At 36.5% G+C, this 17,383-nt stretch overlaps 2 protein-coding genes and 1 long non-coding RNA gene across 3 annotated transcripts in view; all 3 read right to left on the minus strand.

The window, feature by feature from the left end:
* sdc2 (syndecan 2) overlaps positions 1 to 3,952 on the minus strand; it is a 43,049-nt gene extending 39,097 nt beyond the window's left edge. The window contains exon 1 of the mRNA XM_077548811.1: positions 3,538 to 3,952. Coding sequence (XP_077404937.1) covers positions 3,538 to 3,597 — 60 coding nt within the window. The 5' untranslated portion in view covers positions 3,598 to 3,952. The remainder of the gene's footprint in view (positions 1 to 3,537) is intronic.
* A 5,962-nt stretch (positions 3,953 to 9,914) lies between these two features.
* Positions 9,915 to 12,059, minus strand: LOC144037297 (uncharacterized). The gene is made up of 3 exons (XR_013288871.1): positions 11,927 to 12,059; positions 11,794 to 11,836; positions 9,915 to 10,426 (listed from the first exon to the last, which is right to left on the minus strand). It is a non-coding gene; the product is annotated as an uncharacterized LOC144037297 (long non-coding RNA).
* Positions 12,060 to 13,557: 1,498 nt separating this feature from the next.
* Positions 13,558 to 17,383, minus strand: LOC144037296 (putative thiopurine S-methyltransferase). Its single transcript, XM_077548665.1, has 9 exons — positions 16,642 to 17,383; positions 15,951 to 16,062; positions 15,769 to 15,861; positions 15,422 to 15,554; positions 15,289 to 15,341; positions 15,131 to 15,205; positions 14,165 to 14,250; positions 13,977 to 14,021; positions 13,558 to 13,884 (listed from the first exon to the last, which is right to left on the minus strand). Exons 2-9 carry the CDS (start codon positions 16,055 to 16,057, stop codon positions 13,766 to 13,768), a joined length of 711 nt encoding a protein of 236 aa, XP_077404791.1. The 5' UTR covers positions 16,058 to 16,062; positions 16,642 to 17,383; the 3' UTR covers positions 13,558 to 13,765.

Consider the following 17,383-nt stretch of genomic DNA (forward strand, 5'->3'; position numbering starts at 1 on the left):
CAAGCACGGAACAGGCGAGGTGGGGGGTGTCTGCAGCTTCAGTTTGATGAGTTCTGAGTTAATGCAAAATAAAAGAACATCATTAAATATACAACAGCAGAGGCTGCAGCCACAGCGCAGCATCTGGCTTCTTTTTGTACGTGACAGCATGCGCTTTCATTTCAATCCTCCGTCAGAACGTTTATATAACAAACTTTTTCGAGCTGGTCATCTTGTGTCCTTGTATAATTGCCTTTTTATAGTCTTAATGAAACAAGAACATATTAAGAGCCGTAGAGAATAATAGGATAGCCTTCCAATGAATCTATGCAATATTTGTTATCATAAATAATATAATAATATATAATTTAAAATATATATATATATAATAACAATAATAATAAATATAATAATACATATGTCATTCATAATATTTTATTTGAAAGTTATTTTTTCCTAGTGCATCCGAAAGTTAAATGGAAGTTCAAGCATGCAAGGCTCATTTCATTACCACCAAACCAGCAAACACAAAACTATCATTTAAGCCAGAAAATGAAACTTGAACACTCCTTAGGGGCCGAGATAATACATTCATCACAATACAAAGCATGTAACTTTTCAAATGTGGGTTCCGTACAAGGCCTATTCACCCTTTAACATTAGCGATAAGCTCCTCTTTTTTCCTTTTTGACAAATTGAAGGTCGTTTCGTAGTTTATCACAGCAATCTGACCTCATCTGCCCTTTTGAGAAAATTGCTGAGAACTTTCACCTTCAGACTGTTCACCTCATAATTGCCTCAGTCTTAAAGGGGATGCCAAACCATTTATTTTTTTGGACAATATTATGTTCTATGCAGCCCCACTGGTCTGAATATGGTATTCTGGTTAGTATTGCATTAGTGGAATATGAGTTAAGTAGCAAAATCCAGCCGTTTTTATCCATCTCAGGGGGCGGCCATTTTGTCACTTGCTGTCGATTAAAGATTACATCACAGTTGCTCAGGTCTCAGGTAACAACCAATCACCGCTCAGCTTCAGAAAGCAAGCTATGATTGGTCGTTGCCTGAGTCCTGAGCAACATTGATGCCATCTTCAATCGACAGCAAGTGGCAAAATGGCCGCCCCCTGAGATCAGAGGTGACAAATCCAGGCCAGAAAGTAAAAAGTAAAAACTCTGCCACAGTTTGGCTTTGACCCCTGATGCTAGCTAGCTAGCTCCCATGGTGCTTATTTACAAGTACCAGCAGGTAAATGAGCACCATGGGAGCTAGCTAAGGAGCTAGCTAGGGAGCTAGCTAGATAGCTCGCACCTGGGGCTAAAGCCAAACTGTGGCAGGGTTTTCACTTCCTGGACCTGGATTTGCCAGCTCTGCCTGAGATGGATAAAAACTGCTGGATTTTGCTTCATAACTCATATTCCACGAATGTAATATCAATCAAAATGTCATGTTTAGACTAGTGTGGTCACATATAACATATTATTGTCAAGAAATGTTAAGATTGACTTCCCCTTTAAGTAATGACTGCTACAGTACCTTAGAAGTCATTCATACATCAGTTGCTATCAGTTTTAATGAATACATGATCAAACAAGTGGAAATTGGTTCAGCCGACTCCCCAGTGTTCTAAACATAAAAAAACAAGCACCTAAGCTTTTCCAGCATTTCCTTTCAAAACATGACAAAAATTACAACCCGTAATGTTTAATGAGTGGAAAACATTTCAGGTCAGTCTTACTACAAAACCCAAGCCTTAATTGTTGCCCTTACTCATAACAAAATATCAATAGCTTGCAGTGATCATTTGAAATCAAATTATCTTCCTCAACATACCAAGACAACCAGTAAGGGTAGAAAGTCCAAGAAGATGCCAAAACCTGGTCGGATTTACCAAATGATTTGGACCTGAAAAAGTGAACTTGAAATTGATGTTTAAACTGATCCTTTATGCTTCAGTTATGAGAAAATAGCCTTCAATGCCGATAACTCAAGGGGATGTTCCATGGGATTTCCTAATTAAAACACAATCAGATGAGCCGAAAGCCGGTTATCTACTACTAGTCGACAGTTGTGCCAAATGAGAATCAATGTCATGTGTCAAGTGGCAACGGGGCCTTTCGGGGACACTGATAAAGAGGAGGGTGATATTGATGAGGTTCAAGTGTGTGTGATGTATTTGCAAGACATTCTATTGTATGTAAGTCCAGAAGGAAAAACAAGATTTCCTCCGGGTCCGAGTTTGCGTTTACACTTACATGAAATCCATTACTGGAACAAATATGTGTGCAATGTTGTCAAATAGAGACTGTGACAGTCACATGAGCGCAACACCAGGTCAAAAACGACGAGTAACGTAACCATGTAAAAACATACAACAAAGGGTCATTAAGTGTTTGATGTGGTTAATTGGACCGGCAGTTCTGACACAGGCAATGGGCCAGGCGGCAAGTCACAACCCACGGGGAAACAACAGGGGGGTTGGGAAGGCAGTAATGACAGGGGCAGCACATGATGGTGCCAAAATCTGTCGCTGCAACCACCGGGCTAATTTGCAAACACACACACACACACACACACGATTACGTGCAAAAAGGGGTTAAAAGCAATTACATAAAGCTACGATGAGGCAACTTTTGAGGAGGTGGAAATCTCATGGGCACTCACTTGCAAATAATATCAATACAAGAGATGGACAGGAAATAGTAATAATCAGTTTGAATTGACACCATATATATAAATGTGTACAGAATTTTGCTTTTTTTTTCATTTGTACTGTATTTAGCTTCTCAATCAATCCACAACATTACAACATTTTGACACATTCTTTAGCAAGACGTTCTAACATCATATCTATTCGTTTAAAGGGCAGTAAGTAGAATAAACAAATAAAAAATTTAATAAAAAATTCAACCGTCTCTGGATATTTATACAATTGAAGCTTCATGAAAAAAAAAAGCATTTAAGAGATTCAGCAACTTATTGCTTTCTTATTGTTGATTAATTTGATAAGAGTTAAATATGATTTTTTATTCCAAAAGGAAAGACAAAAATCTGGGCTCGATTTAAAAAAATATATATATATTTTTTTGCTTGTGAATAAAAAAAAACTTTGTACAATGAATAACCAAATTTATTAAATATTCAAAATTAATAGTCATGATTAAAATTGGATTTACTCATTTTCTGACGTCACATTCCCAATAGCACGTGACGCCTTGATTTTTGCTGCTTAGAAATAAGCATCCAAGAAGGTTTTTAACTTGAAACGTGACTAAGACCTTCTACAAGTTTTGTTTTCTTAATTTAAAAGCAAATGGAGGTACATTAATGAGATTTTTTTTAAATACACTTTTTAGTTCAACACCCGATTTTCTGTTAATAATATTCACATGTCGAGTGAATCAACGTACACTATATGCTTAATTATCAGACTACCTAAAAGTAATGTATATTTCCCATCCGGGGGTTAAGAAAACGTGGGTCTTGAGTTGCCCCCAAGTTGCCTTCTCCCCGCAACCCTTAACTGAACACCCGTTTTAGAGCTCTGAACAAACTTACCCTTTCCCCAGAGAGGTAGACTGCCAAGCCGAGGGTCAAAATGAAGCAAACGTTCCTCATTATTCCGTTTTTTTGGTAGCCCGTTGCAAAGCAAGCCAAATGCCGTCTTTTCTCCGTCCCTACTTCGCCTCGCTTTGCACGTCTGGCTCCAAACTCCTGTCGTTTCTCTCGTGGGACCACTACCGGATACGTGTTGCGTTTTTTTTGTTGTTGTTGTTTAATTCCCACACTACTGCTTCTCAAAATACTCGTTGGCTTTGTTTCGTTGACCTATTGTTGGTAAATGTGACAAATAAATGCAGAAATAAAGCAGGGATTAATAGCGAAGTCCTCTGCGCGCTGCCTTGGTTGGTAAAATCCACACGAGACACGAGACACGTCGCTCGAGCTGCTCTCTCTCTCTCTCTCTCACTCTCTCCCTCCCCACTCTTTCCCTCTCTCTCTTTCCCTGTCCCGCGCCACCTCAGAGCGCACAAATGTGAAACACTTGCGTGTGTTTACGACTAAAGTAGCAGAGTTACGGCACTGTCAAATTGCTTACATTACACGTCCGTTTGCAAATTAATGACGGTTGTTGTCTGGTTGGTTGAAAGAGTAGGCCTACCACCAAGGCATATTTGATTGATTGCACATTTGAATCAATGAATGATTAATGGTTATATACAAACAAATGTTTCCTTACTCCAAAGCAATATTGTAATCTTATATCTTTGTATTGGTAATGTTACTTTTTATTAGTGGGTAAGCAGCACTCAATTATTGTATCTGCATAATCAGTGGAATTGAGTCGAAACATTTATGTGCAATGCCTCACCCTGCTGGTGAATTCAAATCCTACACTTAAAATGATCCATAATAATAATAATAATAATAATAATTTGACAGAAATGTAGCCAAGTACATTAAAGTAACAACTCAGAAGCACGAATCTTCACCAGTAAGCTTAAGTTGCAAGTGGGCATAGACTGTAATTGATGATGTCACACTATCTCATTTCTAATTGGTCAAACTAAGAGTGTTACAACTGTCCCTTTGTTACAACACTCTCTCCCCCCCAATGAGTCATTCCAGAATTAGAGGACATTTTACACCCCCACCCATCAAATTTTAAATAATCCATATACAAAATACTAAAATGTGCAGCTTCTTGAGAAATTTACTTGTTCTGAAATCAAATCTTAAAAAAAGAAATAATAATTTAAAAAAGAAAAAAAAGAATACTTGAAAAATACCAAATAAATCTGGAGTGCCCCATGAAATAAGTTAAAATTGATTTTCTTATTTTTTTGTAATGTTTGTTTCATTGCTGTCTCTTGTAACTGCAGGAACGTTTGTTATAAAAGACCTTCTTTTTTTTCATACCAGTTAGCCCTTATTGAATGTCTCACTCTACCTCATGCAACCCTGTTATGCATATGATCATAATAACACAATTATTTACTTATTCATTTTAATTTACATGAGCAAGTTTGTCCTCTTGATCAGCAGTAACAGTAACAGATTTTCAACCGCTACCTGTAACACCTCTACACGGGGCTGTGCTACATTAACAGGGTTGCGATAAAAAAAAAAAATGTACCATTGATTTGTAAACTGAGCTAATCAAGCCTTTACCTTTTATCGATGAATATGCAGCAGAAAATCAGAAAAGCGAAGGTTTATTTTTCAACAATTTTGAAGCCCAAATTCTGGAATGACCCATTATTATTATTATTATTATTATTATTATTATTATTATTTTACACAAAATTAACAAGTTGGGTTGATAAAGTAAGTAACAAACAGATCATTTTTTAATTTAAAGAGGAAAAAATTGAGAAAAATAAATTATGATTTTAAACACAAATAATTATTCAGTTGAGTTCAGTGTGAATGAATGAATCAATGAATGTACATATTTGGAACATGTGATGGTACACAATAAAAACAAACCAATCAATGTAATCAAGCAATACTAAAACAAACAAAAGTAAAAGGAGTAAAAAAAAAAAAGGCGGTACAATCCAGGCGTCAAACACACACACAGGGTGTCTTGAATCTCTGTGAGTTTACAACGATATCGCAAGACCATCAAGGCATTCTGGAACAAACTGTGCTGCCTAATGTCAGACAGTTTGACCTAAGTCAAAGGTCACGGGTCCTCCAACAGCGTAATGACCCGAAGCGCAAGGTATATACAGCTAAGAATGAACACTTACAAAGCATTGGAGCATTTCTAAAAGCCCTGATCTAAATCCTATTCAACATTTGTAGAAGGAGACACATATATAATTTATTTATATTACATTTTCATTGATTGCGCTTCAAGTTATTTCACCAAACACTGCACTTTTTTCTTTCTTTTTTTTCTTGGATAGACAATAAAGTGCAGACCATTCTGAGCAATTCTAAACACGTCCACCTGACTTAAAATAATACATGAGGCACAAACGCCAAAGCATAAAAAGTGAAAATAAATGTACCTCTTGCCCTCCAGCATTCAAGCCTGCCACAGCTAAAAGTATGAAAAAAGTAATCTAAGTTGGATGATTTAGTCAACTTTAATAATTGCAATTTTTGCTGACATGAGATAAGAACCACTCAAACACTGTCCAACAGAATCTTTTCAAAAGAATATGAGCAATGCCGTTATATGAACAGAAACGTGTCCCAAATGCCCAATATAAGTATGCAGTAGATTGTTCAACTGTCTTCCGCATGAGTCTTATGATCTGTGCGATGTTGACCATGCAGACGTAATCACGCCAAATGAAGTCCACAAAGCTGTTATTAAACTGGCTGATAATAAGGCATGTGGGCAGGATAGGGTTACAGCCCAAAAATCGATTCTAATAAGAATCGCGATTCTCATTTAATACGATTCAGAATCGATTTTAAATGTCCCAAAATCGATTTTATTTGAATTGTTTTATACTGTCTTCCCTTTGTTTGTGTGTGCCTTTATTGGGAGCGCTGTTCATGTTGTACCCGATTTGGCCGCTTAGGGGCAGTGTGGTTTCACGCGGTCTGATACACTGTTAAGTTGTAGCCACATTAGAGAGTGAAGGAAAAAGTCACAATCAAGTTATTCCAATAAAAGTTGTTTGTTTGCAGCGTGTAGCTGTTACTCTGAGTGATAAAAGAGCCACGAGTAGAGCACTAATTAGCATTAGCGAGTCAGACTGGAGTAGATCATTACGATTCCTTGAACATCTATAAATTGAAGCAAAAATCATTGTCAATCAAATCATTTTGAAGCAAAAATCGTTCTTCATCAAAAATCTGAATCAAATCGAACTGTGGGACATTCAAAGATTCCCACCCCTAGTCAGTACCCTAGCATTATATGGGAATTTTTAGCATTCAGCCAATAAGTACGTTCAAACATAATTGCTAAAAAAAAAACAAAAAAAAAAAACAGCATTAATACTAATTAATACTACTATTACTATTATTTATTTATTTTTATTTTATTTATTTATTTTTAACTTGTGCATTGAAAGAGGCTAATTATTTGTCCTCTTTTGCGTGTTCCAAAAATTTGAAGACAGATTTCTTGTAAGAAAAAACACCTTTCAAGGATGATTTATTAAACAGAGAATTCTCCGGGACCGGCAACAACACTGAACATCACGTATGAGGTGGAATTTTCAGAGTGCGTATGTGCCCCCTCCCTTTGCGGAATCCAGCTTTTAAAGAATCGAGTTTTGAAAGTAAACGCCCCTTCTCCTCCTACTAAGAATGAGTAGAACAGATTGGTTCTCACACAATATGTTACATAATATTATTTTCGTACACAGACTGCACCTGTTTTCATTTTTCGACAAAATATACTCTCAGGATACTTTTTCCCAAAACAAAATCTAGAGTGGCCGTGAGTGATGATGCGAACAGAGTCAGTGGTGTGTGTGTGGGTGTGTGCGCTCCCCCGAAGCAGAGTACGCTCCCACGAAGAGAATGTGTGTGCGTAAACACTGAGAGGGAATTTTAGACCAAACAAGGTGTACCAGCTTAGGTTAAGGTCAAATTATACTGAGTTCAACACTATTTACCTACTCTACATCTATAACACATTTCAACATGGTTAATATATGAAATAAAGAATTAAAAATGTTAATAATGTATAACAGCATGTGCACAAAAATTGCGCAAAGGAATTTTTAGCATTCAGCCAATAAGTACGTTCAAACGTATTTGCATGCAACGTATTTGCCAGTCAAAAAATGTTTACTCCCCATTGGCAGTTCCACACTTCCACAGGAGAGGATGGCGGGGAAAGAGGAAAGCAATTACCCGGTACCAGGTTTTGCTTGACCTCATCAAGTGGTTCATCCTCTCTGACCTCTGCAGAGAAAATCAGATAAATATGTTAACCATATTGGGTAACAGTCAACTGAAGAGAGCGTAAGAAAGTTAATTTTAATCAAGCGAAAGTGTAATTTTGGAACGTAATTAAAAATCTAGGGACCCAACCCCCAAGCTACCCCGGCTTTGTGTCCTTGTCGTTTTCAAAGGGCTTAACACTACTCCTGGTGTCCCAGATTACGCAGCCAATTAGAACGAAGGCAAAGCTCCTTCTGCCTGGTCAGAGAGTGGCGTGTGTGTGCGTTTGTGTTTTGTCCGTGCGTGCATACTAGGGAGCTTACATAAGTTGAACAATGTAAATATTACCAGGTCTTGCTTATTGGACTGTTGAGGGATGTACAGTACTATATATATATATATATATATATATATATATATATATATATAGTGCATCTTTCACACTATATAGGTCATCAGACTTTATCAGGTGATATGGCAACAGGGATCACGCTCGAATTTAAATGCATCTATTGTATATTTAACAATGTCAATAAAGATACATTACACTAAACAAGAATGCTGGAATAAACCTTTCTGTTAGCACATGCCATTAGTGTGATTCTCTGGTTAATCATCCAAATTGCAGAAGTGGCAAATCCAGGTCCACAGTTTGGCTTTAGCCCCGGGTGCTAGCTAGCTCCCAGAGTGCTTGTTTGCCTGCTAGGGAGCTAGGGAGCCTGCCTGAGTTTGGCTTTAGCCCCAGGTGCTACTTAGCTAGCTCCTTTGTGATTTTGTGGGTATTTATACTCCGTTCCAGAAGGGTGTGCTAAAAAAAAATGATATGGGAATCCAGTTCCAGAAAGTAAAAACCATGCCACAGTTTGGCTTTAGCCTCAGCTGCTAGTTAGCTAGCTCCCTAGCTAGCTCCCCGGATGCTTTTTTTTTTACCTGCTAAGGAGCTAGCTAGCTAGCATGAGGGGCTAACGACAAATTGTGGCAGGATTTTTACTTTCTGGACCTGGATTTGCCCTCTCTGCCAAATTGTTACGTCTTATTCTTCTACTTTGCGGAGCAATGTCCTTCGTTTGAAGTGTTTCAGAGGCGTGTACAGAATTCCAATTCTGGAAATGAAAGGAAAGATGCAGAAAAAAAAAATCTTCATCAAGCAACAATACCCATCATAAATAAATCATATATAATTTGATCAAAATCAATACAATGAACACCCGCTCAGGTCACTCCCAAAGCTTTTTGTGACTCCAACTAATTCCAGACAACCACAAAGCCAAGTGCATGTATGTCTTTCTTTTAAACTATTTAGTCAACTCATTGTCTTATTTATTGCATCACTCATGGCTCCAAGACCTTTGAAAAGGAGTTTGGGAAGATGACACCATAACAAATTTGCATTGATTTATTATTTTTTTTATTTATTGTAATTAAAGTCATGCCAAACAATTTGCTTTGTTACATTGTGTTTGTATGTATGGACCTGCCTGACATTGGCCAGCTGCTGTTTAAGTTCCTCTAATTGGGCCTTGTTGTCATAGCGTCCAGCCTGTATTGGGCTCAGCCTTGTAGAACGGCTGCAGGGGAAAAAGTGGGGTGATTGTTCTTTTGGTGTGGGCAATAAAGACACCATCAGGGGGGAGCGCTAATTAACTAGGCTGCTTAGTGGTGGATGTCTCTGGAACACCCTGGACAAAAATTTGAAAAAGAGGCATGAGTCCAATTAATTTTGTATGTATGTACAATGTAGTGCTGTCACTATCGAATGTATTAAAATAGTTACTTTAGTTAATTACTTGCCAACAGAGGTGATAAATCCAAGTCCAGAAAGTAAAAAACCCTGCCTCAATTTGGCTTTAGCCATTGATGCTAGCTAGTTAGCTAGCTCCCATGGTGCTCATTTACCTGCTATGGAGCTAGCTAGCTAGCATTAATGGCTAAAGCCAAACTGTGACAGGGTTTTTACTTTCTGGACTTGGATTTGCCACCTCTGCTTCTCGATTAATTTGGACAGCTCTGGTACAATGCTTTTTTTTTCTTTCTCAAATTCATCAGCATTCAAGATATTCCTCAATTTACTTAGCAACTCTGTGACACGTCTACATTATTTCAAATTCATCAGCTACGCTCCATTCTACCCAATTAATTTCAGCTCCAGCTCAAGAATTGAAGCACATCGATGCCTCAATTGTAATCTTCTCACTGTCTGCTTGACAGCTGGAAATGGCGTTGCAGCGAATCCAAATCATGTTTTCTACACTGGGCTCACGCGTCATGCCGCGCTTTTGATTTCCCCCTCAACTTGTGAACGTGAACAAACACTTTGCCTCTGATGACTCACAGTGTTGTGCCTGCGGGAGCAAAGTGACTACTAACAAGATGTGCTGGCACTTTTAAAATGCAGTCTGTACCGTTGCTTGCATGCATGTGACCTTTGGGTTGTCCAATCTCCATTATGAGCATCTTTACATTTTCTCCTTACAGCTGTTTTAAAGGTGTCTGAATACAAAAGACGGCCTACTTCCTCTTGGATGTTTGTCATGTACTTCCAGCCAAACGCCACCCAGGCCACAAAGCAGAAGAAGCTGTATAAGCACTGAAAAAAGGATATCAAGTGGTTATGAGTCAAAAGAAAAAGGGGATATTAGACCTACTGTATATATATATAATTTAAAAAAAACAAGATTTAAAAATAAATATATATAAAATAAATTATGTAAAAATAAATACCCAAATAATTATATAAATATAATTAAATATCAAACAATAAATAAAAACACTCTGCCCAACCCAACCCAAGACACGCTTAGGAGCGCCCCCTCATTTGAATAGCATTTCGACCTGACAGAGCGTCTGCAGCATGAAATAAATAAATGTGAGAGCAGAGCATTTTTATTTATTGATTGATATTTCATTATATATATATTTTTTCATTTTTATTATTTTTTTCTCATTTTTTTGTTTAATTTATTTATGGATATGGCCTATATATATTTCATTATTTTTTATTTTCATTTATATTTATTTTTTATATTTTATTTTTTAATTATTTTTTTAATATCGATTTTTATTTTCACTTTTAGTCATTTATTTATTTCTAATTTTGGCAGTTTTGGTCTTCCATAGGTATCCACTTCCCTTGCTCGACTTTCCAAAGGTCAACAACGGCTATTTCCACCAAACTGAAGGTCACATAGAGAGCAAGCAATAAGTCGCTGCTGCTGACATATTTCCCACCCACCAGCCAAAATACCAGAGCGAGCCTGTCAAAGTTAAGTCATCATCCCTAACCAACAACTAATTCATTTAGATCCACCAGGTAGCTAACACTCAATATTGATTCTGTATTGATTGTTTGTAGTAATCTATCAGCATTTTTTTTTTATTAGCAAACCACACAAAACATTTCAGGAGTTTACCACATTGAACTTGACAATATCATACATTTTGAGTTGACTACATCATTTATTTTTGAAGCTGCTGAAAGAGCCGAGTGGTATATCTCATTCAAAAGGACCCATACAGTAAATCAAAGGTCTGACAGGTGATATATTGCTGACCTTGAATCTCCTCAGCCGCTTTTCCCCCAAACATAAACAATACTCAAGAGATTGTTTTCCTTTGCTGGCTGAGCTATACAAAACTTTTTTTTTTTTGATTATCAGCTCCACTAGTTGTCTTCTGGCTGTTCTAAAAACAAACTGTTTCACTGTAAACCAGAATTTTCTAAATTGAATTGCTGCTTTTTTTAATTATGTGTGATAATGTGCAAACAATGATTACATCCATTAGGGTAGTTCTTTTTGGCTATAAATCTGCATTTTTTGCCACAGTTTTGACGTCGGTTTGTGCTAACTCAGTCCTAAGTAGATTTCTGAAAGCAACTACAGTATGTAGAAAAACAAAGCGCATGGCCAATCCATATTTATGTGACTGTCACAGAGGACTCTAAAGTGCACCTACCGCACGTAGAAGTCATTCTGCCCTGTAAACTGACATCTGGCCCCTAAAGAATACCAAAAAAATGTTAGGAAATAATAGGTTTGGGTTAAGGATTGGGTGATTTATTGAGTGTGTAAAAAAATAAAAATCCCACTTTTGATATGCAAGATGAGGATACTGTGCTGCATCCAGGTCCATGATCAGACTCTCGTAACGCACAGCCAGCATCTTCTGGGCAAAATCCTTTTTAGCTAAAGTCTTTTCCATGTTCTGTGGAGTTCCAAGCTGATACGTGGCAAAGGAGAAGACATACATATTAACTCATTCACTGCCATTGACGGCTATAGACGTCAAAAATTCATTTGAACTATTTCTATTAGTTTAACATTTTTTTTCCACTGTGGTTAACAAGAGTATGAAAACCTAGAATTGTTTTTTATTGTACTATTAGAACAGATACAAAATGTGTGATTAATCGTGAGTTAACTATTGAAGTCATACGATTAATTATAATTAAAAAATGTAATCACCTGACCAGACTTAAAGATTATTAAAAATTTGGGGCGTCAGGCGAATTCAATTTTTTATCGTAATTAATCGCATGACTTCACTAGTTAACTCACAATTAATCACACGTTTTGTATCTGTTCTAAATGTACAATAAAAAAAAAAATTAAAAATTCATGAATCACTTCTAGTACGACTGTGTGGTGTGTCATTTGTTTGAAGTCTAACTTAAGTAGAGCCAAAAAACAGACAGGGATTGGTAAAAAAAAGAGCAGCCACTGTTGTATCATTTGTATTTTTTTATTTGTACGACTGACGTTTAACATCAGCCACAGTGACGTAGTCGCCGTTTCTGTAGCACGGATGACCTGCATGCATCCAGACCGGCGCGACTCAAGCTATTTCCTGTCCTCTGGCGCCCTCTATTGTTCAAAATGCATATGTCAGCCAACCTGAGCAGAATCATGGGAGATTCACCCCCAATGACACAATATTAATTTCCACATAATAGAATTAAATACCTAATTATCAAAATTTGAACCTAGCATTCTTACCTCATTTGAAGATTTTTAAAATGGCCATGCACTTGTCTTTTTTTCTTCACATTCCCTTCTTTTTCTTTTACGGGGCTATTAGTTTTGCAATAACGTTACATTTTATTTTTTACGTTTGGATCCTCTTTATTCACCTTATAAACTCCAAAGCGCACTTATCTGTAATCCAGAGCCAAACTCGATCAGTTTGGCACCTACCATAATGTACGTACATCGAGGTTTCGGTTTACGTTTTACATTTAATAATTAAATAGTCCGAACATGGGTAATTTACCTTCCCCGCATATGCAATATATTAATGTTTTTTTTTTTATGCCGCACCTCTCCCCTCTACTTGGTTAAACTCTGTAACCAGGCAACAACCAATCGGAGGTAAGTTGGTTACGCACCCCCTCCCCTTGCTACGTGGTAACATTTTTCTTCTTTAGTTTAGTTTCACAGTTTGTCTGTGTCCCTGATAATTATTTCGAAAACAAATTAAATAAGTGCTGTCAGAAGGAAGACGTAACAAAGAAGGTTGATAATCTATTACTTGGGAAAGATTGATTGAATGCGTTTGACAATTATACAGAACACATCTTTTATCTGCTGTTCTACACCACTGAAAAATAAAATCACAATCATCTACATTAATAAACAATAATAATAAACAACATAAATACTAAATTATTAATTTTAATTCTGGAAAGTCTTGTATTGGATTTCATAAATTGGGCACAGTATACTTCATGTGGCGAATGAGCATAGTACATACAGTACATACACATCATATGGATGAGAGACTTTATTTAAATCAACACATTTAACAAAATTTGTATCATCGTCTTGATAATGTTCCACATGGTCTGCAAAAAAAAAAAAAAATATATATATATATATATATATATATATATATATATATATATATATATATATATATATATATATATATATTAACAAATTTTTGGAGTGATGAGGTGCAGTTGCTCAATCAGGTAGTTTACACCCCAAGCCCGGTGTCGGTCTTCTGTGACATTCTCTGATAGAAGCTGCTCTACATTGCACCGTTCTCCTGAAGAAACAAATAAATATTTAAAAAAAAAAATCAATCATCTCATTTAGTACTGAAAGGACAAATATCTTTAAAGTTGACTTTGTACTCACCAAAAAGGTCATGTACTTGCTCACCGGGCACAGCAAAAGGGGGACCTGAAAGTTGGTGCGGAATATTTCTTCAGTTTAACAAATACCAACTCAAACAAACATCATCGATTCTGTGTTTTACTATTTTAGATAGAAATAGTTACTTTTTTTCTGACAGACAACCAAAAATAAGGATGGAAGGATGTTACCGTCATAAAGTTCCGGATTATACATCAACGTGGACAAAAGGTATCTGCAGTCTTTGGCCATCAAAGAAATGATGAGAGAAGCATATCTATGGAATTGAGATATGACATAATGTAATTAAATGACTTGAACACCATGACATTGTTAACACTTTTTTTTTTTGTACATGTTGGTGCCAGACGGTATTGTACTAAAAAAGAAACAGTTACCGGTAGGTCAAAAATGACCCAAATTTGGTCAAAAAAGGACCAACATTTTTTAAGAACTCAAATATTTTTGAATTTGAGGTCAAAGGAATAACCCACAAGGCAACCAACTATATTTTGGGATGTTGCTTTGTACATTGTTCCATGTATCTGCGCTATAAAAACAGTTGGGTCAAAACAAACCCAAATTGGGTCCAAAAGGGACCAACACGGCTTATTGGAGTATTCACTTAACCCAAAAAGTTGGGTCAAATGAATAACCTACAAAACTACCGTATTTTTTTTGGGGGGGGTCATTTCATTTTTCATTTATCTCATTTCATTTGTGTACTTATACTCTAAAAACACTTAAAAATAACCAAAATTGGGCCAGTTGCGTTAAAAAAACAATGAAAACAAATCAATTGGATCAAAAAGGGGCTGGCAACTTTCTGGATAATTCATTTAACCTAAAAAACGTGGGTCAAAATGAATAACTCACAAAATAATCCAAACGTTGGGTTGCTTTGCACACACACACAAAAACATGTTTTCGTATAAAAACACAAATGTAGTTGTTTTCATATAAAACAATCCAAAAAGTTATGTTTTGTACAAGACAACCCAAAACACTTTATTGTGTAATTTAGTATAAATGTATAACCTAAAAGTTGAGTTGAGTTGGTCTTTATTGACCCAATTTTAGTTATTTTTGACTCAACTGTTTTAGTGTCGGTTTTATTTATAATGATGAAAACTTTCATCTAAGATTTGCAGTCTTACTTTTCTCTGTCTCTTGGGTTAATGGCCACGAGAGATCCTCTGTCCCAAATAGCCCCAAACTGACCTACAACTGAACTGTGGCAAACAAAGATTAGGGGGGAACTTTCAAAAAAGAAAATCCTAACATTTTGTAAATTCTTTACACACAACATACTTACCTAGTTAAACTGTACAGATCACAGTTATACAAGGAGATGCTCTTCTCTGAGTTCTGCGGAATAAAGTGTATGTGATTGCATGGCATTAAAATGAAATAATCCATTTCAAATTAGACACCTAAAATGGATTTACCCTGAAGACTTTGGCTCCAGGTATAGCAGGGACGGCCTCCTCGCTGTAGGTCAAGTTATTCTCCACAAAAAACTGTTGAATGGCTTTTTCCGCAATCTCTACTCCAACCACTGAATGGCCCATGTCTGCTAGCCTGGGATGTACATTGAAAAACAATATAGATAACGTCTATGACATTTTATGATCATAGTAAACACTGGTCAAAGACTGCACTTGAAGAAACAATCACATGGTTATGCTTGGTTTCTTAAAGGGGGGAAAAAAAGCTACAGAACTGATAAACAGTGGTTAGAGTAACCCATGACTCAATACTTGGTTTTAGAATACAATAGTCCGATTTTATTTACCACTTCATATCCACGGCTTTCCCACACAGAGGGAAAAAAAAGCGGACTCCTGTTCGTTCAGCCAAAACTTTGTCAATTTTACTTTCAAGCATCCTGCAAAAAAAGAACAAAATGAATAATTCATCATGTATACATTATGTCATGCAAATAAAGTAATGTTCGCCCCACAGATAAAATCGTACTCATGTACTTGTGGCTTATGAAAGCCAATTCTGTTTTCATCCCAGCGTTGCGCCCATTCTTTGAGGTCAACGACCCGATCTTCCTGAGTCTTCAGCATGTCGCTCATGGTTACTGCGTGACAGAGAGCAGATAATGAGAACAAGTGCCCAGACATTCACTGGCCACAACATTAGGTACTCTACATTTGCACTATCTAATAGAGAATACACACAAGAGTTGTATATATAAAAAAAAACAATAAAGTGAAAATGATCGATTTTAATGGCAGAATCTGTATTGTGTATGTTTAACTGAACTGCACTGTATTTCCTGATACTTTAACTGAACATTTCACGCAATTAAATATTAATACAACATGGACCTCCTTTTGCATGTTGAATTTGAAAACATTTACTTGGCATTATGACTTGTTAAAACTTAACTTTAAGCACCCTGCCTGCAATGCTAAAGGTCAAGGAGACCACAGATCCCCACAATGTGTGAGCTATTATAAAATGTGGAGATTTTCTGACACCAAAATGTTTCATGACTTACGTCAGAAAAGACTGGTGTTAAAATAAATGTACATTGTACAATTTATAATCCAGCAGCAATACTAATACTTTATTGAACACTTCAAGAATGAAGTGAGCTTTCTTGTAAGAGGTACTATACTATTGTTTAGACTTGTATATTTACATAATCACTTACCTGATTACGGTACTGTATTTCCAAGTAGAATGCCGTTGTCAGATATCCTGTGTCGTTGAACGTGTGGTTGATTCACACTCCACAATGCAATAATTCCACTCTGATTCTTGTCTGATAGGCAACCGATGTCAGTGCTAACGTATGAGACGCATAAGCCTGTCACGCTAAACTTCGGGAAAATAAATAGCGCATTTTACTTCTGGTTTAGGAGGAGCCTGCTGCTACGTTCACAACGGTGGGAAATATGGAAAATATTCTGACCATGCGGCCAGGAAATATCTTTTTTATCTAAATTTAAAGCTAGTTTCAGCAAACCAGCACCCCTTAGTGACAGTGTGCGTCAAGTCTGCTACCAGCATACGTCCGTAAAATTTAGGGCAAAATATAGTCTATAATTTATATCGTGTTACGTGAGGCCTCTCTCAGACAAATTATGTAATAAAAAAGTGTTATAAATGAAATGATGACATGGTCTCTCAAACAGATGCTCGATCTGGCAAAATGGTAAAGGCAGTGAAATTAAATGATGCCCCTTAATAATAGACACATCCTTAATATTATATGAAATATTCATGTGCTTCAAAGTGAGAAGGAAGATGGTCAAAGCCCAAGTCATCTATCATGGAATCTTGAGAATGTAGTAACTCAATATTGCATCATTCTAACTGGAGAAAGGAAAATTAGCATTAAATATATATATATATATATTGTTGGGAAACAATGTAACATTTGAAAGTAGTTG

This window comes from Vanacampus margaritifer, chromosome 17, assembly GCF_051991255.1.
Source record: "Vanacampus margaritifer isolate UIUO_Vmar chromosome 17, RoL_Vmar_1.0, whole genome shotgun sequence".
Lineage (NCBI taxonomy): Eukaryota > Metazoa > Chordata > Actinopteri > Syngnathiformes > Syngnathidae > Vanacampus > Vanacampus margaritifer.